This window comes from Mercenaria mercenaria, chromosome 9, assembly GCF_021730395.1.
Source record: "Mercenaria mercenaria strain notata chromosome 9, MADL_Memer_1, whole genome shotgun sequence".
NCBI lineage: Eukaryota > Metazoa > Mollusca > Bivalvia > Venerida > Veneridae > Mercenaria > Mercenaria mercenaria.
The window spans coordinates 64,327,527-64,353,287 of NC_069369.1; the positions used below are offsets into that span (position 1 = coordinate 64,327,527).

A 25,761-nucleotide genomic window follows, 5' to 3' on the forward strand; every position below is an offset into this window, starting at 1 on the left:
ATTGCCAAGTTTCTTTGAAATCCTTCAAGCAGTTCAAGAGTAACAGAGTGGACACAAAACACACTCATATGACCTTTGACCCCTAAGTGTGACCTTGACCTTGAAATGACACATCCAAAACATGCGCTCTGCGCGTCATCTTGGTGTAGTGAATATTTGTGTCAAGTTTCTTTGAAATCCTTCAAGGGGTTCAAGAGTTACAGAGCAGACATGAAATTGCTAATGGACGGATGGACGGAAGTTCTAACGAAACGGTCTTTATGTGACTCCCCCATTGTTCTCTCTATTGTTCTAACAGTCACATAAAAAGAAAAATAGTCACATACACAGAACGGAATGAATGACATCAAAGAGAAAGTACCGTTATGCAGTCACTTAACCATCATTTCGCGGGCACGGACGGACAGACGGACACCGGGACCATAACATAATAAGTCCCTTCGGGCGTATAAAAAACAAGAGCTGTCTCCATAGGATGACACATGCCCCCGATGGCACTTTGAATGAATAGTTATGGCCGATGTTAGAGTTTAGGACCTTTGACCTACGGAGCTGGGTCATGCGCGCGACACGTCGTCTTACTGTGTCACACATTCATGCGTAGTTATTTTAAAATCCATGCATGAATGACCATGATATGGACCGGACACGTCCATCAATGCACTATAATGAAAAATGACATTTAATGTCTAAGTGTGACCTTGACCTTTGAGCTACGGACCTGGGTCTTGCAACACGTCGTCTTACTGTGGTACACATTCATGCCAAGTTATTTGAAAATCCATCCATCGATGACAAAGATATGGACCGGACACGACCATCAATGCACTATCCTTTAATGTCTAAGTGTGACCTTGACCTTTGAGCTACGGACCTGGGTCTTGCGTGCGACACGTCGTCTTACTGTGGTACACATTCATGCCAAGTTATTTGAAAATCCATCCATCGATGACAAAGATATGGACCGGACACGCCCATCAATGCACTATCCTTTAACGTCTAAGTGTGACCTTGACCTTTGAGCTACGGACCTGGGTCTTGCGCGCGACACGTCGTCTTACTGTGGTACACATTCATGCCAAGTTATTTGAAAATCCATCCATCAATGACAAAGATATGGACCGGACACGCCCATCAATGCACTATCCTTTAATGTCTAAGTGTGACCTTGACCTTTGAGCTACGGACCTGGGTCTTGCGCGCGACACGTCGTCTTACTGTGGTACACATTCAGGCCAAGTTATTTGAAAATCCATCCATCGGTGACAAAGATATGGACCAGACACGAAAATTGCAGACAGACTGACAGACCGACAGACGGTTCAAAAACTATATGCCTCCCTTCGGGGACATAAAAATATGTATGTTTGCTTTCACAGGTTCAGCTGAATGTGATAGAAACTATTTTGTGATAAAGATTACAAGGTTCTAAATTTTGACACTGTCACACCTTGGTTGCTTTTTTGATATACACTGGGCTTTACTGCATGTACAAATATAAAATAACAGCTTACCTGATACATATGTTAAACTTTGTTTTCCTTTTGAAATAATCAAATACCAGCGAAACATCAAAAACCGAGATCAAAGAAGTAACTTACCTTTGTGTTTCTTTTTCCTCTTTCATGATTTCAGAAAATATATATTCTTCTTTGAATTTGTCAAGCTTTTCCTAAAGTCCAGAAAAAAAGAATTGTTATGCACTCTGTAATATGTTATATTTCAAAAACAAATAAATACATATATTATCATGGTGGTATTTTTGAAATACAAATGTACTCATGTAACTAAAACTGCAGGCCTTTCGGCAGACTAAATAATACCCCTGTAACACCGCCTTCCTGTGTGAAATAAATACCAGTTTCACAGCTGTAAAATGTCTTAAAAGAACCTGAATTTTAGAATTTATTTACATGACTGTTAAAGTTTACAGGGTATAATGAATTCCATCCACTCATAATTATGTTCAAGAATTATTGAATGGAGACAAAAAGGGCCATAACTCTGTCAAAAATATGTAACCAAAATCAAATTTGGCACATATTTTATAATTATATTCCTATGTATTAAAAATGAATTTAATCCATTCATCCTTTTAAGAGACCTAAAACGGACATCAAGATTTTGCAAAATTTTAAGTCAGAAAGATCGCATTATTCTGTCAATAGTTGGTGGATCATAACTGAAACTGAACTTGGCCTGTAATTATGATCATAGGCCAGTGTACTTAGAAATTAATTTCAATCACAGGACAAATATAAGTATTCAAAGTTATTTTCTAGTGCCTTTATACAGGTATAAACTACACTGGAACTAGCGTAATTCATGAATTTGCCAGAGGTCCTAATGTGGTTTATATCTTATAAACACCCAAAAAGTAACATTTGATCCTTAATTATTATCACTACTACCAGACTGGAGAACCGTCATGCTAGCTGATAATCTTCCCATTTTACATTTAACTAAGACACTGTACATTCTTATTTTAGATTCCTTAGAAACCAAGATGTCTCTTTATTCAATCAATGCTATCAATACTGTTGTTAAAAGTATAATATTACTAAATGTGATCAACTAGAAAATTCAACCTTTAGCCTGCTGGCCACAAGTGATTCTACCTGTGTGACCAGTGCAGACCAAGATCACCCTGCAGATCATTTACACTTCGAACAGTAAATTGTACTGCCCAAATTGAATGATAGACCAGTCCATTTTAGAAATTTAGCAGGCTAAAGGTGAAAATTAGCGGCTTACCCTGAAATGTGATATGTACAGATAACACTGTATGCTCAACATAGCCCATAAAACAAACTCACAGTTTTTGAGAGAAAACAAGGAGCTGCATTCAATAAATGCTTGATGCCCCCAGTGGCATCCTTGTCGATAGATTTTGCACCTAAGTCCAAAACGAGGTCAAGGTCAAGGTCAAACTGAGGTCAGGTGATGTTTGAAGATCAAACCTTGCGTGTATCAGTGCTATACACTGGGCACGTTAAAGAACCAGGCTGTCTATTCGAAACGAGCTAGGCTAAGTTAGCCGGACAAGCCTGTATCTGATTTCTGATCTCTCTGTCGTGGGGGCTTTGTCTCACTCTGTCCCTCTGGTCAGATCACTCTGTGTCTGTACTAGTAGAGGATGAATTATGCGCCCTGTGTGGCTGCATTTGAACTATGTAAAGCGCCTTTGAACGTGAAATTGATCATGAAATGGACGCTATATAAATCTGGTATTATAATAATAATAATAATAATAATAATAATAATAATAATAAGATGAGGAATGGTCACAGTTTACATCTGTATTAGTATCAATTCATTCTTGTAAAGGGTAATGATGCTAGACGAAACGGTTCCATTGGTTAACCAAGAGATGGCCCATATGAAGCAACCTAAGTTCAAAATGAGGTCAAGGTCAAGGTCAGACTGAGGTCAGGTGATGTCTGAAGATGAGGAATGGTCACAGGTTACATCTGCATTAGTAACCATTCTAGTTAGGGGTACTGATGCTAGACGAAACAGTCCCATTTGGTTAACCTCGTACGAATGGACGGATGAACGACTGGACAGGACAGTCACTATATGCCTCCCGCATCAGTAGATGCTTGGGGCATAAAAAGACATTATACAAAAACTGATTCTAAAAGCTTCAACATCTCAAGGTGTAAGGGTTGTAGTGACTTACTTTGAGATGTGCAAAGTCTATCCTATCATGGCTGCCATCTGAAGCCCACCTTTTGTTGTACTGGTCATAATGGAGCTAAACAAGCAAAACACAATAACATCAAGTACTTTCTCTTTCAAAATTTTGACAATGCTTAACTGTACTATACAATTAACCTTTAGTCTGCTGGCAGCAAGTGATCCTGCCTAGGCTATGCAAACAGTGCAGACCAAGATCAGCCTGCACATCCATGCAGGCTGATCATGGTCTGCACTGTTCGCTATTCAGTCAGTAAACTTTCAATGAACACCCCTTTGAATAACAAGCGGTACTGCCCAAACTGAATGATGGGCCAGTCCATTCTAGAAATTTCACAGAGTAAAGGTTAATGTAACCTATGTAATACAGTCAGGCCTGTTTTAAAGATCACCTGTGAACAGAGACCACCTGACTCTAAAAGACCACTACTGTATTTTCCGGACAATAGGCTGCTGCACCGTTTTGGCCGCAGCCGTATATTTTAACTATATCAGAAATAAAATTTAAGTATAGGCCGCTCCGGCATATTGGCTGCGGCCTATACACCACTATGCGGCGAACATGACCATGTCGTATAAAGACTGTCCTCGATAAATAGTCATTGAATCAGTTGTATTTACAGGTAATCACACTTGTTAATCCATCAAATGCAGTGAACTGTTAAGTCCGAATGTAAGTTTCTTGAGCTGTTTTCAAAGGCCCTCTCGGCAATATTGTCCATTCTTTACATTTTACATGATTCGATCAACTTTCAAAATGCAAGTGAAAAATTAAAACCGCTGCATAGGCCGCATGAAAGGCCCATTTAGAAAAAATAAATTGACCTATATAGGCCGCTTCGATGCATAGGCCGCACCCCTGAAAATTTCACTTTTTTAAACGTATAGGCCGCGGCCTATTGTCCGGAAAATATGGTAGTACTATTCCAGGGTGTGTTCACTGAAAATTTAGTGACTGAACAGTGAACAGTGCAGACCATGATCAGGTTGCACAGATGTGCAGACTGGTCGTGGTCTGCACTGGTCACAAAAGCAAAATACCCAATACAACATTTCCTGTTTGTTTTGAACTTTTAACAAAGGTCATTTACACTTATGAGACCAGTTTTTGGCTTTTCCAAGCATTGTCACGCATGTGTTCTCATAATATCCACTTTCTATGTCTAAACTTAAGTCCACTTATATTTTCTGTATTTGACAAAGGCAGAGTTAGCCTAGTTTATGGAAATCCAGACCTGTCCTCTGTGCTTCAATTTTCATAAATGGCATACATTTTCCTTTATATTATGTGCTTTCTTCATTATATTATGTAAACTTATCTTTACATAACCAGAATTATCACTAAATGATGTACTTTCTTCATTACATTACACAGATTCACCATTATATGTGAATGCAATAATTTAAATTTTGCATACAGTTCTCATTGTAATCTTACTGTGAAACAAACAAATCTGTTCTATATAAACTTACATATGTACTTCCAAACTTACCTTGTCTAACATTAATCCCAGGCCGGGAGCTTTTGGAATGTCCATCTACAATAACAATAATAAATATTGCTGAACCTCTGAACTAACTACATACTTCTGCTGATGTATCTGATACTAGTAGTTCATGTATCAGAGGGCTTTTCCATTTGTATAAACCGTACATAAAGGATAGCAAGACTTATCACAATGCTAACACACTATACTGTTAGAAATTGTGTGCCAGTACAGAGATGAAAACAATGGACACAATATGAAAATTAAAAGTTTTTTTTTCACTTGTGAGACTGTCACGGTAATGGGAAAAGGTGTGAAGTGTATTAAGAAACAATATGGAGAAAATATGAAATTTTGCATCAAACTACCCTGGAAATTTTGTAAGAAACATTGTAGAAATGAAGTATGTTACTTTTTCTGGTTTCCAAGCCTCATCAATAGCTTCTATATTGGCAAATCCCTTCACTACTGCAATAGTTAAACCTGAAATTCATATATACAATATAATAGACTTGCAAGCTGAGCTTGCATTTTGGGCAATTGTATCCGTGCTGTCAAAAGCTTCTAGCACCCACTACTTACTGAGCAGACTACATGTAGTTGTCAATTTTCTCCATTTTGACTGAATCAAGGGCCATAACTCCAGAGCAACAAAGAATATCTATCTGGTTATCGAACTTGACTGCAAAATTATGCCAATAAACATTGTGACCAAGTTTAGTAGACTTCTGATAAGAACTGCTCGAAGAGGCTCGAACCCACATCACTGAGGGGCAAGTGATTTGAAGTCGGCGACCATAACCACTCAGCCAAGGAGGCACCTCTAAACTTTATAGCATGAATGTATTCATACATTATGGTCACTACTAAATGTATTGTGCAAATTACTGGAAACTTCCTTAACTGAACTATAGGAACTTTGATGTACTACTAGTATATCTGCTGGAAGTGTCACAGAAAATCTCTCATAAGCCAAGATATCGAACTAGTTACCTCAGGATTTACAATCTTGTTTTCTTTTTCCAGCTGTAGCCCAGAAGGCTTTTAATGTGGTAGTTATATATGCTAAAACTTGGCAAACATTATATAATACAGATTATTTTTATGATGGGATTTTAAGTTGAACCTATACAGTTTAGACCATATGGCGACTTTCCAACTTTCAAGTGATGGAGGAAGACCCTACATGCCCCTGTGGAACTTCCATCAGGTATAGATGGGCACCCAAATAGATCCACCAACCTTCTGAAAGTCAGCTGAATACCTTCTTCACAAGGTGACTCAAGCCGGTACTGATCCCACAGCAGCAAGCAGTTAGTGATTTGATGTCAGCAACCCTTTTTCACTAAGTCAAAGGGGCCCATTTATATGGTACAAAAAATTCTGCAACATATATACTGATATAGAAAACTATGGGTAACGTACCAACCATCTTCCTGATCTGGTGCATCATAAAACTCTGGCCACGTACTGACAGAACACAGTACTCGACACCGTCACGTACAAATGGCATCCGACACTGTAAATTTCAAGAAAACTCAAGGATTACCTGTATAATAACCATTGTATTTAGATAACGCCCAAGAACAACCAATTAAATAAAATTAACCCTTTCCATGCTGGACACGATTAATCATTTGTTTTGCTTTGCGACCAGTGTAGATCATGATCAGCCTGCACATCCATGCAGTCTTATCATGATCTGCACTGTTCGCTATTCAGTCAGTATCTTTTTGGTAAGCACCCCTTTTAACAGTTAATAGTACTGTCCAAATTGGAAGATGGACAAGTTTATTATAGCAATTTAGCAGGGTAAGGGTTAACACATTGTTGCTAGCAGTCTCAATATCAATAATTGGTTGACAGGGTACAGTCGCATCCAGTTATTTGGTTTAAATTGTAGGTATCATTATGAATTTTTATTGTTGGTTTTTGTCACTGGTTTACAATGTATGAAACTGTGTTTATCTGTAAAAGAGTTGCACATTCAATATTCATATATATGTAATTCTTAAACAGCCTAATTTATTTCCGTATTAAACAAAGAAGATTGAAACTGTGTGTTATCATGCAACATACACACACAAAATGCCTGCTTAATACAGGTGGCTGTTCAGTTAAACTAATATACTATCTTCTCTGCAGTTTGCAATTTAAGATTTCTTATAAAAACACCTATATAGTATATACAATACAAAAAAGCAGTATTACCTCAAACTCCAGAATATATCTTTGGGCACAGCGCTCTTCTGGTTTACTGAAAATTAAACAAGAACAAAATATTTACTTCTTTACCAATGATATTTAAATGCTGTATATACTACTTACTTTATGCAAAATAAATGTTTCTCAGTACCTAACCAACAAGTATAGGCTTCACCAGGTAGTAGTACCTATCCTATCAGACCGAATTTCTTGATTTTAAATTGTGTATGCTTTCTCTTTGGTTTTGCCTATCCCCACCCACCAATAATTCTGGGGGTTGGGGTACGTAGGCACAAAAGTGACATGTCTGCTATTTTGAAGGAAGAAAAATATACTGCTAGCAAAATTAGTCCATTTTTCCATTTCAGGAAATTTTTGGTCAAACAAAAATGTCTGAATCATGTAATTTTTGTTTAAAAATAACTACACTTCCAAAAAAAAAAGATGTACATGTACTTACATTCCTGATGTAAAGTTATGAAAGTTATGCGTGCCAACAAACTTCTCTAACACTTCATTTACACGTTCTATAATATCCAGATTTGTTCTGTATTCTAATGTACACACCTGAATAACAACATATGTATAGAATCAATGCTATCCTATACTGTAAGTTGCAGAAACAGTGACAGCAAACACTGCAACGTGCAAATACAAAACATTTCTGAAAACAAAAACGATAGCAACATTGTATGACACATGTGCCCTGAAAATGCTTGAGAGAATAATAAATAAAGTCAACTACAAGGCCCGTGACTCCAGTAAATATAACTGGACATGAAGTTCCCTATAATATGTGTATATCATTTTCATGCTGATGATGTATACCAAGTTTCATTTCAATTGGATGGAAAATGTAAGAAGTTCTGATGTAGCTGTAATATTCTGAAGTCTAAAAAGTTAACCTTTAGCCTGCTAAATTTCTATAATGGACTGGTCCATCATTCAATTTGAGCAGTACCATTTATCATTTGAAGGGGTGTTTACTTAAAATTTACTGCCTGAATAGCGAACAGTGCAGACCATGATCAGAATGCACGGATGTGCAGGCTGATCTTGGTCTGCACTGGTCGCAAAGGCAGAATAACTTGCCGCCAGCAGGCTAAAGGTTAACATAACTCCAGAAACAAGTAATCGGACATGAAAGGCCCGATAATTGCAAGTTACCAAGTTTCATTTGAACTGGATGGAAACAGTAGATCTGCACTGTTTGCCATTCAGTGAGTATCTTTTTGTTAAGCACCCCTTTTGACAGTTAATGGTCCTGTCCAAATTGGAAGTTGGACCAGTTCATTATAGAAATTCAGGAGGATAAGGGTTAATTGATTTACAAGTGATCAACAAAGACTTCTGATTCAGTTTAAATTATTTCACTATTACTAACCTCTTCCACTGGAGCGAATGCATAGGTTGGCAGGAGATAAATGTACGTCCTTCCTGAACAATGATTCTTACTGTTGAAACCATTTGTTGTTCTCACACATTCTATGCAAACAGAAAACATTTATTTGTTTCACTGGATTTTAAGTCATCAATGACAGAATTTTGATTGTAAGATAACTTTCCAGCTGTTAATGATTGATAGAAAACAGCCCCAGGTACCCCTCTAGCCATTATTTCATGCACATAGATGCCTCACATTGCAACTGAAGCAAGGGTGTAACCCACCGAGTTCAGGAGAGACTGTGAGTGGATGCGAGTCCTGCGCATGTGTTTGTTCAACTGTACAAATATATATAACAATGTGCTGACAAATGCAAGAGTGCAGTGGCTCTACCTACTCTTTGAATAGTCAAGCTAAATTTACTGAAAGATTCCATGCTTAACAAGAGCTGTCTGTATGACAGCCAAGCTCGACTATTCGAAATATTGTCCCAGAGGCAGGAAAATATTACCTAAAAAGGTTAAATATCAAAAGAGTTTTAAGTTCAAAAGGGGGAATAATTTGACCAAAATGCATATCAGTTATGGGACTTGCTGCTATCAACTAGTTTTATAACCCTGAAGACACATGTGAAGTTTCAAATCAATATCTGCATTAGTTTTGGAGATAATAACTTGCATGTAAAACTTTAACCAAAATTTTCTAAGTCTAAAAGGGGGCATAATTTGCTCAAAAAATATGTCAGAGTTATGGAACTTGACCCAGTGAGGTCGGTAATTGATCTAGAAAAAGAAAAAATAAGTTTCAAATCTATATGCCTTTTAGAAATAGCTGTCTGTACATGCACGCAAAACTTTAACCAGAATTGTCTAAGTCCAAAAGGGGGCATAATTTGGCCAAAATGAAGGTCAGAGTTATGGGACTTGCTGCTATCAACTAGTTTTATAACCCCGAAGACACATGTGAAGTTTCAAATCAATATCTGCATTAGTTTTGGAGATAATAACTTGCATGTAAAACTTTAACCAAAATTTTCTAAGTCTAAAAGGGGGCATAATTTGCTCAAAATACATGTCAGAGTTATGGGTCTTGACCCAGTGAGGTTGGTAATTGATCTAGAAAAAGAAAAAATAAGTTTCAAATCTATATGCCTTTTAGAAATAGCTGTCTGTACTTGCACGCAAAACTTTAACCAGAATTTTCTAAGTCCAAAAGGGGGCATAATTTGGCCAAAATGAAGGTCAGAGTTATGGGACTTGCTGCTATCAACTAGTTTTATAACCCCGAAGACACATGTGAAGTTTCAAATCAATATCTGCATTAGTTTTGGAGATAGTAACTTGCATGTAAAACTTTAACCAAAATTTTCTAAGTCCAAAAGGGGGCATAATTTGCTCAAAATACATGTCAGAGTTATGGGACTTGACCCAGAGAGGTTGGTAACTGACCTAGAAAAAGAAAAAATAAGTTTCAAAGCTATATGCCTTTAATTGATGGCTGTATGTACTTGCATGCAAAAACTTAACCAAGGTGTGACGCCGACGCCGACGCCAGGGTGAGTAGAATAGCTAGACTATTCTTCGAATAGTCGAGCTAAAAATAGGAAAAAGGACTGTTTTTGTTTTGTTTTTCCTAGGTTTAATGTCCCATATACACATAGGTTATATCATGACTTTCCAGCTTCTGATGGCGGAGGAATATATCAGGTGCCCCTTCCGGCATTATTACAGGTAAGCGCAGGGACATGGCAGAATCACCGAGCTTCCACGAACCAGCTGGATGGCTTCCTCACAACAAATAGTTCTATATCCCAAGTTGTAAGTGCTTTGCGCGGAACAGCCAGTTGCATTTATGCTTATGATTTACTTCTTTGCTCAATAGTATAAAGTAGAAAAAAGTAGATGGTTACCAAATACTCGTATCTGTGCTGGTAAATGTTTGTTTATCTCATCCAGGAGATTGTCCACATTCAGCAACATGTATAAACAGAAAGACAAAGAATTACAATATAGTTAATAAAAAAGCTGAATCAAGAACAAAGCTTATGTATCTTAAAAGGGGCAATCAAAATCCCCTTGATCAAAATCCCCTCCACTGAAAAAAGACAGGGTTTTACAAAATCTCCTTCACACGTTTGAAGAAGGTATCCTGAAGAGGATTACCATACCATTACTTCTTTCACAGAGGGGATTATGATACCGTTACTTATTTCACAGAGGGGATAATGATACCGTTACTTCTTTCACAGAGGGGATTATGATACCCCCTGCAAAAGTATGAAGGGGATTTTGAAACATCCTGACTGTCTCTTTTCAATGAAGGGGATTTTGATCAAATGGATTTCAACATACACTTGTAGCTTATTACACACATATGACAAAAACTCAGTAGCCTGTCCAGTTAGCTCAGCAGGTGAAGCACAAGACTGTGAATTGAGAAGGTATGAGTACAATCCCTAGGGCCATAACCGTGGTAAAAATAGTTACAGCAAAGGTTCCTTCCTTTATGGTCATATACACACCAAGTTTGCTCATCTGTGAAAGTTTGAAACAAATCAGGCTAATATTGAGTTGTATATACAAGATTTCTAGACGTACATACAGACAGGAACAATGCTATATACCCCCTACATAAATGTGGAGCATAAAAAGTACAAAAATAATGTAACTGGTTCATAAATGTTGATCCTTATGAAAAATTTGCATGCTGAAAGTCAGCTCAATATGTGCATAAAGGTAGAAAATAATGCAGAACAAGAGCTCGTAGAACACAAAATGCCCTCCTTGATGCATTCAGTAATTGCACAAGGAACAGAAATTATTTAGTCACTGTACACAAAAGTTCTAATGTTCTGGGTCAATGTGACCTTGACCTTTGACCTATTGACCTCAAAATCAATAGGGGTCATCTGTTGGTCATGATTAACCTCCCTATCAAATTACACGATCCTAGGCTCAAGCATTCTCAAGTTATCGTCCGGAAACAGTTTAACTGTTCTGGGTCAATGTGACCTCGACCTCTGGTCTCAAAATCAATAGGGGGCATCTGCTGGTCATGACCAACCTCCCTATCAACTTTCATGATCCTAGACCCAAGCGTTCTTGAGTTATCCTCTGGAAATCATTTAACTGCTTCGGGTCACTGTGATCTTGACCTTTGACCTACTGAACTCAAAATCAATAGGGGACATCTGCTGGTCATGATCAACTTCCCTATCAAGTTTTGTGATCCTAGGCCCAAGCGTTCTCAAGTTATTGTCAAGAAATGGTTGAACTGTTTCGGGTCACTGTGACCTTGACCTTTGACCTACTGACCTCAAAATCATTAGGGATCATATGCTGGTCATGATAAACCTCCCTATCAACTTTCATGATCCTAGGCCCAAGCGTTCTTGAGTTATCATCCGGAAATCATTTAACTGTTCTGGATCACTGTGACCTTGACCTTTGACCTACTGACCTCAAAATCAATAGGGGTCATCTGCTACTCATGACTAACCTTCGTACCAACTTTCATGACCCTAGGTCCAAGCATTCTTGAGTTATAATCCGGAAACGGTTAACTGTTCTGGGTCACTGTGACCTTGACCTTTGACCTACTGATCTCAAAATCAATAGGGGTCATCTGCTGGTTATGAACAACCTCCAAATCAACTTTCATGATCCTAGGCCCAAGCGTTCTTGAGTTATCATCCGGAAACGGATTGGTCTACATACCGACCGACAGACCGAACGACCAACCTATCGACAGACATCTGCAAAACAATATACCCCTCCTTCTTTGAAGGGGGGCATAAGAATGTTCATTTTCAATTTCTAAACATTACAAATGAGACTGTGATCTTGCAGATGAATTTAGAATTTCAAAATGTATACATATCTTCAATGAGAGGATATTTCCTGCAGCAGATACACCTTTGTCTGTCCGTGCTGCCCTCTGGAACGACATCTGAAACAAATTATACTGCAATATTATAAAAGACAAAAAAACATGTTAACTTTTAACTGTTAAAGACTGAATAAAAGATGGTTAACCCTTATCCTGCTAAACTTCTATAATGAACTTGTCCATCTTTCAATTTAGACAGTAGCAAGAAGATACTGACTGACTGAGGAACAGTGCAGATCTTGATCAGACTGCAAGGATGTGCAGAATCAGCTCTGGGTTAAAATAAAACAGATATGAAACTGCCTTAACAGAGAGCGAAATCTCGCTATATCTCATGATAACTAAATGAGAGTTTGTTTATCAAAAAGATGCTTTCTTTACTCTTTACTAAATATGTGTTAGAGTGTTTGATGAATTGTTTAGAGTGATATGTGATATTAGAGAACTACAAGTTATGATTTCAATTGGTACAGCAAATATATATGAAAGTCCAACCCAATTTAGCTTGAGAATAAATTCAGACTTTGCCACATACAGCTTCTGTACGCCATCCGAGCAAAATTCACAATCACAGAGTGCATAACTTCTGTAAGAAACTTTTCTTGTGACTGAGGCAGGCAGTCTTCATTATTTGGTGGTCATAATGAGGAGTATCATGTAATATACTGACCCAGTAAATTTGGTTTAATATATAAACAAGTGACCGAGTATTGCGGTGGCAATACAGAAGTCCCCTTCAAGTGGAAAACTTTGTTACTGTTCGGACTGAAAATTCTTCAAAGCATTTAGGAGCTAAGAAACAAAAACTAGTTTTACTTAGATTCAAATGACCTTAACCTACAAGCATAGATCATGTATGCAAATGGAGTGGAAACAATTTTGCCTGACCCTCAATGACCTTGAACTTTGACTGATAACCATAGGTCATGTGCCCGACACATAGTCTAATCATAGGGAACATTTGTGTGTAGTGGTAACAAAAATCTTTCAATGTAATTTTAAGTTATTGAGTGGAAACAAATTTTAACTTGACCATAAACAGTGACCTTGACCTTTAACCAACAAGCATAGATCATGTGTTGACACAACGTCTCTTCATGAAGAACATTTGTGTGTAGCACTAAAAATAATCCATCAATGCATATAAAAGTTATGGAGCTGAAACAATTTTTACTTGACCTTCAATAGTGAGCTTGACCTTTGACCTACAAGCATCAGTCATGTACACGCATAATCTACATATTGTCCTTTATTCACATACAAAGTTTTATGAACCTAGCTTGAATACTTTTTGAGTAATTGCAGGATCCAAATTTGCCGACAGACCGACAGACAGCCAGACACTTGGACGGAGGGCGGGCATTCCTATAGTCCCCTCCAGTGTTCCATCAGTAGCGGACTAAATTATTAAATAAAGTAACAGCTGTAAGGGATATATCAGATGTATGCTTACCTTCCGTGGACAATCATGGTGATCCTGGGGTATTATTCCAACCTCTAACAAAGCCTTGATGATCTCTCCCTCTACTGAAGGTAGACCTGGATTCCTGTAAATTTATGACGGCAATAGCATACACTCACTTTAGATTATCCATAAACTGTACTGGGTATATAAATCTCCTGTCTCGCCATTCTCACCAGTGTTATGGTATTTGATTTGTATAAACACAGTTTGTTTTGTTGGGTTGTTTCATGTCAAATGGAGACTTTTCAGCTTTAACAGGGGAGGAAATCCTCAGGTGTTCTTCCAGACATTATTTCAGACACAGACAGACCCCTGGGTAGAACTGCAAACCTTCAGTAAGCCAGGGGGTTTGCTTCCTCACAGAACAACCCAATCTGGACTTAAACCCACAAGTTCGGGAGCAAGCATTTTGGTTCACTCAGTCATGAAGGCCTCTCTGCATCAACAATAGTCACTACATGTATTACCTTTATTAACATGTACCTTCTGATTTTATATCATTCCAGTATTTTTACATTCAATACCAGTCAGTTCTCTTTTATAAATTCTCTTTATTCATCATTACCTGGATACCTAACTTGGACTATTATGTAGCTTTTAACTTCTAAACAGTGGTACGTCTTAAGGAAGAACTCTGGGGAGTGCTTTTTAGCTCACCTGTCACATAGTGACAAGGTGAGCTTTTGTGATCACCCTTCGTCCGTCGTCAGTGTGTCCGTCCATGCGTTAGTGCGTCAACAATTTCTTGTCTGCATGATAGTGGTTTCATTTACGATTTTATTTTAACCAAACTTGCACACAATTTGTATCACCATAAGATCATGGTTCCTTTCTTGAACTGGCCAGATCCAATTACGGGTTCCAGAGTTATGGCCCCTGAAAGGGCCAAAATTAGCTATTTTGACCTTGTCTGCACAATAGCAGCTTTATTTATGATTTGATTTTTACCAAACTGGCACACAACTTGTATCACCATAAGATCTTGGTTCCTTTCTTGAACTGGCCAGATTCCATTATGGGTTCCAGAGTTATGGCCCCTGAAAGGGCCAGAATTAGCTATTTTGACCTTGTCTGCACAATAGCAGCTTCATTTATGATTTTATTTTAACCAAACTAGCACACAACTTGTATCACCATAAGATCTTGGTTCCTTTCTTGAACTGGCCAGATTCCATTATGGGTTCCAGAGTTATGGCCCCTGAAAGGGCCAAAATTAGCTATTTTGACCTTGTCTGCACAATAGCAGCTTCATTTATGATTTGAATTTAATCAAACTTGCACAAAACTTGTGTCACCATAAGATCTCGGTTCCATTCTTGAACTGGCCAGATCCCATAATGGGTTCCAGAGTTATGGCCCCTGAAAGGGCCAAAATTAGCTATTTTGACCTTGTCTGCATAATAGCAGCTTCATTTATGATTTGATTTTAACCAAACTTGCAAACAACTTGTATCACCACAAGATCTTGCTTCCTTTCTTCAACTGGCCAGATTCCATCATGGGTTCCAGAGTTATGGCCCCTTAAAGGTCTAAAATTGGCTATTTTGGCTTTTGCAGCCATATAGAGACTTCATTTATGGTTTTATTTGATACAAACTTCCAAAATATCTTCAACAACAACAAATCTTCGATTCCATGACAAATCAGATCCAATGGTAGGTTCCAGAGTTATTTTATATCTGATTACCTCACCTGATTGTAATCAAAATGGATTTATATCAGTAAGAACTTATTTGAAATTTCATTATTGTTATTAGTTGGACTGAGACAATCAGGGTAGATAACTATGGACTGATTTTATGTCAAATTACCTCCCTTTATTTCAAATTAAAATGGGTATATCTCCATAACTAATGAAGATACTGATCTGAAATTTCATTTATGTCAACAGATTTATTTGGCAGATCCTTCTTTTGTTCACTTACAATATTTATTTTTTTAATTACTTCCCTTTTACGTTACTATAAATAGCTTATTTTTAGTAACTTTTTTTTGGTCGTAGGGAAAAACCGAGACCACTTTTCTGTGGTACGACATGGATGGTACCTCCAATTTTTAGTTGTATTTTGACATATCTATACCTTGTAAGATTTTTTTTATCTTTTTAGTTAAATTTCTTCCCTTTGTTGTTCCTGTCCTTTGGACTTAGATATTTTTTCTGACGACCTTCTTGTCCTCAAGTGCAATGATAACATGTGAGCGATATAGGGCCATCATGGCCCTCTTGTTTGATAAGCTGTTATTATGACAACTCACACTGCTTGAAATGAATTATCCGACCTTAGCAGTAACACAACAATTATACATGTACAAAGTTCAAATTTCAAACCTTCACATGGCAAGTCATGTAAGACTGGAAACAGTTCTGTAAGGCCTAACATGCTCAAAAAAATTAGGGTAGGTAGGTCGGTAAATTGTTGTTTTTTTTATTAAGTGGGACTTTTCGGAAATTATTTTAGTGTCACAAAATGAATACAAATAAGGTGGTCTAACATCACTGACCATGTTTAAAGCACAAAAAGTGCAGTTTTGCAAATTTTTGTTAAAAAGTTGAAAAAAAAAATTCTCTAAGGCGATAAAAACATTTAGGGTCAGGCCTAAAATTTACGGTGGGTCGGGATACTGGAAACAAACATTTTTTTAAGGCCTAACTTACAGTTGAAGTCCATAGTAACCCTTGCCATTGTATGCTATCAGTAATGCCACTTTCCGCTTCCTGTCTGCAAGTGGTTTTTGTTCTCCCTAAAATTATAGAAAAGCTGTGTAATAATTATGTCGTAATTCTTAAACACTACTGAGTCATTTAGAGTCAATAAGTCACTAAATTGTTATTTAAAATCAAATCAACGATTCAATGTCAAATATTGTTTTCACAGATTTGTGATTGACTGAATGATTTTGGTGTAATAAAGCAAAATGTAAGACAGACCATTGGATACAACTATACTCTCATAGACCTGATTGACAATGAATATTCTCTCTTAAGCCTTGCTGACAACAAATATTCTCACTTAACCGTTGCTGACAATAAATTTTCTCTCTTAACCCATACTGACAATAAACATACCTTCTTAAGACTTAACAATTGCTGACAAAAATATACCCTCTTAATCCTGGTTGACTATAAATATACATGTATTCTCTTAGTCATGACTGACAAAAGATATGCTTTTTCACCCTGACAGACAATAAATATGTACTGTCTTCATCCCGGCTGACAATAAGTATACTGTCTTCACCCTGGCTGACAATAAATATACATTCACCCAGACAGACAATAAATATGTACTGTCTTCACCCTGGCTGACAATAAGTATACTGTCTTAACCCTGGCTGACAATAAATATAGTCTTCACCCAGACAGACAATAAATATGTGCTGTCTTCACCCTGGCTGACAATAAGGATAGTGTCTTCATCTGGCTGACAATAAGGATACTGTCTTCATCCTGGCTGACAATAAGGATACTGTCTTGACCTGGCTACAATAAATATACTGCCCTAACCTGGCTGACAATAAATATATTGTTTTCATCCAGGCTAACAATAAATATACAGTCTTCATCCTGGCTGACAATACACAAGTCATACTGTCTTCATCCTTGATGACAATAAATATACTGTCAACCTGGCTGACAATAAATATACTGTCTTAACCTGGCTGACAATAAATATATTGTCTTCATCCAGGGCTGACAATAAGTATACTGTCTTAATCCTGGCTGACAATATGTATAGACTCTTAACCCTGGTTGACAATAATAGACTTTCTAAACAACTGAATAATATTTAGAGTATTCCTACCTTTTGTTTCTTGCAAACATCACTTGCATCCTCATCAGCAGCTCTCTTTTCTCCTGCCTTTGCCTTTAAAACAAAAAAAGTTTTGTTTCATTGGTATGGGATTGACCAACCTTTTCAGCAGTATTTTAGTTCTGTAAAATGACTATATAACTTCATGGATATAACTTTAAACAGAATAAACTAGAGCTATCACTAAAGGTGATGAATGTACCCCCCGCATGCACTGACACAGTACATTGCAATTTGACGCACACAAGATTGCATAATTATGTGGACTGTATGTATATAGACTGTATGTATACAGTATAGTAACAAAAAACAAAGTCCCATAACTATGCAGAATATTTATCTAAAAGAATGTAACATGCACCATGCACAACTAGGGTTGGTACTGATCACTTGTGTGAAGTTTCATTAAATTGTGTGTAAGGGTTTGGTAGATTAGGCACGCACAAGATTGCATATGCAGAATGTATGTACATAGTATGTTAACAAGAAACAAAGTCCCAGAACTCTGCAATTTTTGTCGCTGAAAGAACCTAACATGCCCCATGCACAACTACTGTTGTTACTGATCACTTGTGTGAAGTTTCATTAAATTGTGTCAAGGGGATGAGGAGAGATGGTGCGCACAAGATTGTGTCTATGTATATAGTATAGTAACAAAAAAACAAAGTCCCATAACTCTGCAAATTTTTTTTCTGAAAGAACCTAACATGCCCCATGCACAACTACTGTCGTTACTGATCACTTGTGTGAAGTTTCATTAAACTGTGTCAAGGGGATGAGGAGAGATGGTGCGCACAAGATTGTGTCTATGTATATAGTATAGTAACAAAAAAACAAAGTCCCATTACTCTGCAAAAAATTTTTCTAAAAGAACCTAACATGCCCCATGCACAACTACTGTTGGTACTAATCACTTGTGTGAAGTTTCATTAAATTCTGTCAAGGGGATAAGGAGAGATGGTGCGCACAAGATTGCGTCTACGGACAGACGGACAGACGGCCAGACGGACAGACAGACAGACAACCTGAAACCAGTATACCTCCCCTTACAACTTTGTTGTCGGGGGGTACAATAAATCTGCGACAAATTCTCCTCAAGTGAATGTCTACATCCCCACATGAATCAGAGGTGGAAAATAAATGACACGTGCCATTGTACTACTGTCTCCAGTCAAATCCTCACATTAGATTTGTATAGAGAAATATGCACAAATTCTGTTGCATGACTTTAGAAGTGCAGTAATATACCGTGTTAATGTGTGAATATTACATGTAGTCAATACAAAGCTAATTCTTCTACTGCATAATTATTAAGTCCAAACCCCAGACAGGAACTTGTATGCATTTACACCGAAAGGATGACATATAGTCATATGACAGGCTAGTAAATTTCTGCAATTTTTTAAGTCAATATGGAAAAACGTTGTCATCTCTGATCCTAATGTAAATAAACAGAGATTGTAAAAGAACACACTATAATCTACTTGATAATATATTATGTATATTATACACCCTGTATTTGACAAATCTCTTTCCTGACAAGTTATTTATAGTTACCTCTAATGCTGAAGCCATGTTGTATTTAACTAGCTGCTTCAGTCTCACAAATGCTCTCCTTAACATAAGAATCCTGAAGCAATAATTCCTGCATCAACTGAAATAGAAAACAATCTTTCTTTAACTGTTTGCCAATATATAAGTTAAACCACTTTATTTGTTAGTAATGGCTAATGAATTTGACCAGTGCTCGCTTGACAGTCATATTTTAGTCAATGTTTTCGTACTGTCTGAAACTTTTTTGTGCCACCTTTTTACCTACCTTGGGCTTACAGCTGGAACAGACCTGGGGTAATTAAAAATGTAATTGTAATTAATTGCAATTAAATTACATTTCCTAAGTAATTGAATGTAATTTGTAATTGGGTCATTTATCAATTACATGTAATTGTAATTTAATTAATTACAGAGCAGTTTTAGGGTGTAATTGACAATTACATTTCAATTACTTTCCAATTACATGGCACATGCTAATCCAGTTTGTTGGACAAATAGTATATATGTTTATTACCAGTGACATTTCACTTTAACATGCTAATTTGCATTTCATTGCTGTGAAAAATAACAATAGAATATTATGGTAGGTGTTAATCCCTTGGACATAGCTCCTTTGTTCTGATATAATTGTTTTATTAGAACAAACTGGTAATCTTTGATGATGTTTGTCACTATGTTTTAGGATAAAATGATCAAATTATGATTTGTTATTTGCATCATTATTATTTAGATTTTTATCGGAGCAAAAATTGAAATGTTTAGCATTTAGTTTAATCATTTTTATCTGTGATAAAATTTGTTGTATTAAATGATACAAACAACATAACATTTGACACCACAGTTCTAACAAGATAAAAATATAATTATTATTGTAGACATTATGAGTATTCTACAGTTTTAGTGACATAGTTATTCCAGGATGGCTCATAAATTTTTTACAAATTATTTTCAATGTGGTCCTTTGGATAACATGTAGTTTCAAGGATAAAAACTTAAAATATATGTTATAAATGTAAATGATTAAATACTGAACTATACTAGTTAAATTTGAAACATATTGCAGAACCATGATCCTATAAACTTCAGAGAAATTCAGACCTCAGAGAAATACCTGACTTTACATGCATCTTCTCTAACAGAATTCTGCTTGACAATGTATTAACTATTAATTAGGGCTGACTTTTAGCTCCTTTTGCAATAATATGAAAGACTGAGTTATGTTCTCCCGCAAACACAGATTTAATTTTGAACTTAAATTCAGTTTTGAGATAACTGAAATCAGTTTACAGGTTAATTATCAAGTATATGTAGTACTAATTAAAGGACTTTGCTGCAGTGTTCATTTAAGAAGCACCTTATTAGGTATTGTAATTGAATGTGATTAATTACAATTTGCAATGTAATTGTAATTTAATTAATTACATTGCTAAATTTCATGTAATGGTAGTTGTAATTTAATTGGACATTTCTCAATGTAATTGTAATTTAATTAATTACATTTTAAAGTAATTGACCCCAGGTCTGAGCTGGAAGGCACTAGTTTCATGATATATACAGTCGAAACTCGGTATCTCAAACTCGCTTACCTTGAAATTCTGCTTAAGTCGAAGAAATTTTCAAGTCCCGTCAAATTTCCTTCTTTATATATGTAATGCAACTCCAGTTACGTCAAAATTTGACTTACCGAGACTCCGGATGTGTCGAAAGGGATTTTCAGTCCCGTCAGAAAAATTCAAGTGTATTGTAAACTCAGTAAGTCGAATTGAGGAAAATATGCGATAAAATTTCACACATCTCCTTGTGAATGTCGTTGGTTTTTAACACATGTCCATGTTATTGCCTAACCAGAGAGCCACGATGCCGACATATCAAAGGTGCAGCGATAATCAAAGTGAAATGATGTCATGCTTGTTTGCACATGCCATTATTATAATTGTTAGATGTAAACATTAGATTTCTTAATCAGTGGTCATTTGTTTTTGAGACGTTACGAAAATTGCTTTTCATTTAAACTAATGAATTAATTAGTTTGAACAGCTAGGATCTTTGATAAGGATTAATTAGAGGTAATCGCAATGTGAATGTATTAAAAATAAATTCTTGGGGGAATGTATCATTCATTCAAAATGTCAGATCGAAATGCTGTCAATCCTCCGGGAGAGAAACGTGGTACAAAACGAAACTTTGCTAAAAAACATTTGAGGTTAGTATCATTTTCATTCTTCAAAAAAGTGAAAACTTTAGTAAACACAAACTGTACGGAATCGTGTACGTGTATAGTGCCTAAAGCGTACACACAGCATCACGGAAACAGCGTTTATTTTTTATTAAAACTTCTCGTAACTAAACCAACTTTTTTCATCATTTCGTCTATACGTCCCTTCTCATAACTCGAATTTCGGTTATCTCGAAATAAAAGGCACGGTCCCTTGAAATTCGAGATATCGAGTTTCGACTGTATTTCATTAACAGGAAGGGCCAGACACTTGTAGGTTGTCTTCATTTTGTAACTAAATACATACGTGAAATAATGAAAGGTAGTCAGTGTAACAGGCTGGTAACATTGCCCGATCGTGCTTTCAACATAAAAACTAATAGTTCTTGAAAAATAATGAAGATATTTCTTTCAAACTTGGTCCATGTATTAAGCATTTCATATGGTACAAATTAAAATAAAAATAACTTGGTTGCCTTCAGTTTTGGTAGAATTATTTTCCCTTCTCAAATTTTTATAACGCATAATTTTTGAAGTCCAAAAAATATGTTCTAATGCTAAGTTTAAAACAAAAAATAGTTCAATGGCTGTCTAATGCTCTAAATTATTGCGCTAGTACATGTATGTATACATTTTACTGTGCTTTCACTAACAACTTACATTATAGAAAAATGTTAGTTATAAAAAGATTGTTCATATACATGTATTATACATCTGCACTAAAAACAAAGTATTAACCCTAAATATATAGAATAAAGGTATTGGCGCACAAGTTTGGAGCAATAGAATGCCATTGAACCCATTTCTGTATTAAACATTGCATTAAAACATATTTGTTTTGGAATTCAAAAATTATGCATAATAAAAACCTGAAAAAGGGAAGTAATTCTAACAAAACTGGAGGCAACAAAGTTATTTCTACCTTAATACGTGTTATATGTTATGCTTAATAAATGAACCAAGTTTGAAAGGAATATCTGCATTATTTTTCAAGAAACATTAGTTTTTATGTCGAAAGTTAGTGTCGCCGTTTGGCTTGCTCAGTGTTTTGGGTATTATGGGTTCTATAAGGGGTTTGTCGGTGTAATGATGTAACACTGTAATTTGTAAATAAACAGACTTTAATATTCTATGTTAAATATGAATGTATAATTCAAAGATATAGCAGTTCTCAGATGTAATGGCGATTGTTTATTATCAATCTATTATATTGTATTATATTATATTAAAATTTAAATGTAATGTACATACAAAATGTAAACAAACATGTAAACAAACATGGCGGTCAACAGCCGGAGGTCAACTTAAACAATGGTCTAAAGAAAACTTACAAATACATGAAAACGCAACAATGTATCAAATATTCATTTGCATCTAGGTCTTGGGAAATGATCACACAATGTTTTGCAATGCATTACCTGTAATTTGTAAATAAACAGACTTAAATATTCTATGTTAAATATGAATGTATAATTCATAGATATAGCAGTTCTCAGATGTAATGGCGATTGTTTATTATCAATAGCCAATCGGCATACACCAAAGACCTGAAACTAATTTACATAATAATAGAGGACAGGTAAAGAGTGTAAACAGGTGATGTATTAGTAAATATGCTACGGCCTACGTCTGACTAGTATATAATAACTACCGACTACTGATATTCAAATATTCTACTCTTTTGCAAATAATTATTATAGGAAATGTTTTACATATAGGACTTCTTTCTATGAGTAATATATTTAGGGATTTTATAAGGCAACACTATAGGAGAGATCGTGTTTGTACACAAATCCGTTGTATATTCTATTTTTAGAACTGATAAGACAAAGATCGGGTGGGCAGACGCCGAGCGTCCATGTTTTTTTGTTAACAGTGATGTTTTTCTAACGGCTTAAACTTTCCTAAAATACAAATAGTATCAATATATTTTTGATCAATGGAAAGAATATAAAACAAGCAATTTATTGATAACTTTTAATCATTATTTCGAAATAAAATGGAGTAATTAACTTACAGTGTTTTTTCTAAAAGTTTAGAGCATCGCTACGCCGCTATTAAAATCATATGTCATTTAAAACGGTTATTCATTTTCAAAAGATATTTGAATAAGAAAATATGAAAATCGTAAGCATTTCAAAACTTTTTGAATTTTTAAAATCCATAAATGAACGAAGAAGTTGTTAAAAATTAAAAATTCCGATCCCATACACAAACGATGTAAAAATATTTTGTTTTACCCACCACCAGATAAACAAGTGTTGATGCGTGACGTCAGGGCGATCACTCCTATTGGAACTTATTCTTTTATTAGCAGAGCTACCGGCGCCGCAAAGCGGCGCCGACAGCGTCGCATTACGGTTAAACGTATGAAGAATAAAATGAATAGAGAGATCTAACTGTGTATACTATCGAGTTGAAAATTTGTGGTACTTTTTGGAATCGGTGTTGTTCGGATTTTTTCAAGTACACTATGCACATAGTAATTAATCAGTAAAGACGTCAGTAGACGCTTACTGTTTACGGTTGACAAAAGCGTCTCGCTTACTGCTTTGAATATTGAATAAAAATGCAAATGAGCGTTTGATAATAAGAAATTAATGCTAAATACATTTTCTACGAAGAAAAAAAGAAATAAAACACAATATTTTCAGTTTGAAACGACTTTTGTCACGCTGCCATTACTGAAATTTATTATATATACTTATGTTTGTCTCATGACGTCATAACTCCACATGGTGTAGTGGTTAGCGAGTTCGCGTTGTAATCCAGAGGTCGTGAGTTCGAACCTCACCTGGACCAGATTTTCTTTTTAATTTTTATTTCATTTTTTTTTTGTATTATTATGAGTTTTGAAAATATTGTATAACTAAAGTCTATTGTAATTAAATTTGGAATTGGAACATTAACTTTTTACATTAAGTCCTCATTGCCCACCATTCACACGCAAAGACACAGAATTCCTTTGGCTATTGGCCTAATGAGATTCTGTTAGGTTTGAAAATTTCAAAGTTCAAGCTTTTCAATTTGAAGCAGTTATCATTTTGTGACTGGTTTCCAGTATGATAATAAGTTATGTAAAATTGTTGATGCAGTGCGTTTTTATAAGAATAACAGAAATTATTCAAATACGTTTTTTTCTTCTTTATCTTGGTGCAGATGTTAATCTATACCAAACTTTCTTTTGATTATATACAGAATATATGTAGAGTTTTCACATGTCGAGAATTAATCTTGAAGCAGTCTAAAACACACATTCAGAAATCATGAATTATCATTAATAACTTTAATGGATCTAAAAAGCATAAACTTCCTAAACGAATCCATAATTCCAGATATTTCCAGCACCACTCCTTTAATTTTTAACGGGCACTGGTGATTTTTCATGGGAGCTCTGCCTTTTAGGTAGCACCTACTTTCATATTAAATTTAACACCTGTGACACTAGCTTAAAATATTCTACCCAGAGATGTTTATATGCTGTTACGGATCTCTGGACGCAACCATCAGAAAATAAAAACAGCGTCAGTTAAGTTATGGCAGCCAGAACTAGTCGAAAGCCCAATCGGGCAATGTTACCAGCCTGTGCAATAATTTTTTCTGGAGAAAAAATTTCACAATGACATGGGAAGTGAACCTATTACTTGCAGGTTCAAATCTCTGGATTCCGGACTTGTGTAGATGGTATATATCATTTGAAAGGGGCTAATATCACCTGACATATTTTTCATTTTGGATTGATTTAGATGAAAACGGGTTTTTTTTTCTGTCTGGTCATATTTTTTTTTATCCGAGGTCGTGCCTGTGCGTGGAACAGCCAAAACTGACTAATCACAATTAATTTCAATGTTGCAATTTTGAGTGATATCATTTCTAAAATCTTGAATCCTTCAAGTTGAAGGATAGTTACCTATTAGAACCTCAATCACATAAACAAGTTGATCGCGTCGAAACACATGGGCGCAGACATATTGGTTGCTATAATAAAGTAACGAATAGAGAAAATATTGATGTCGTCTGGAAGTTATGGTTTATCTACATGTAACAGGCTG

At 35.9% G+C, this 25,761-nt stretch overlaps 1 protein-coding gene across 1 annotated transcript in view; it reads right to left on the minus strand.

The window, feature by feature from the left end:
* The window catches only part of LOC123547302 (pseudouridylate synthase 1 homolog), a 29,460-nt gene extending 3,699 nt beyond the window's left edge, over positions 1-25,761 (minus strand). The window contains exons 1-15 of the mRNA XM_053551578.1: positions 25,620-25,761; positions 19,498-19,594; positions 17,932-17,994; positions 16,785-16,870; positions 14,117-14,210; positions 12,653-12,723; positions 10,685-10,752; positions 8,776-8,876; positions 7,852-7,958; positions 7,398-7,443; positions 6,612-6,705; positions 5,599-5,669; positions 5,193-5,237; positions 3,683-3,757; positions 1,602-1,672 (exon numbers count right to left, since the gene is read on the minus strand). Coding sequence (XP_053407553.1) covers positions 1,602-1,672; positions 3,683-3,757; positions 5,193-5,237; positions 5,599-5,669; positions 6,612-6,705; positions 7,398-7,443; positions 7,852-7,958; positions 8,776-8,876; positions 10,685-10,752; positions 12,653-12,723; positions 14,117-14,210; positions 16,785-16,870; positions 17,932-17,994; positions 19,498-19,563 — 1,058 coding nt within the window. The 5' untranslated portion in view covers positions 19,564-19,594; positions 25,620-25,761. The remainder of the gene's footprint in view (positions 1-1,601; positions 1,673-3,682; positions 3,758-5,192; positions 5,238-5,598; positions 5,670-6,611; positions 6,706-7,397; positions 7,444-7,851; positions 7,959-8,775; positions 8,877-10,684; positions 10,753-12,652; positions 12,724-14,116; positions 14,211-16,784; positions 16,871-17,931; positions 17,995-19,497; positions 19,595-25,619) is intronic.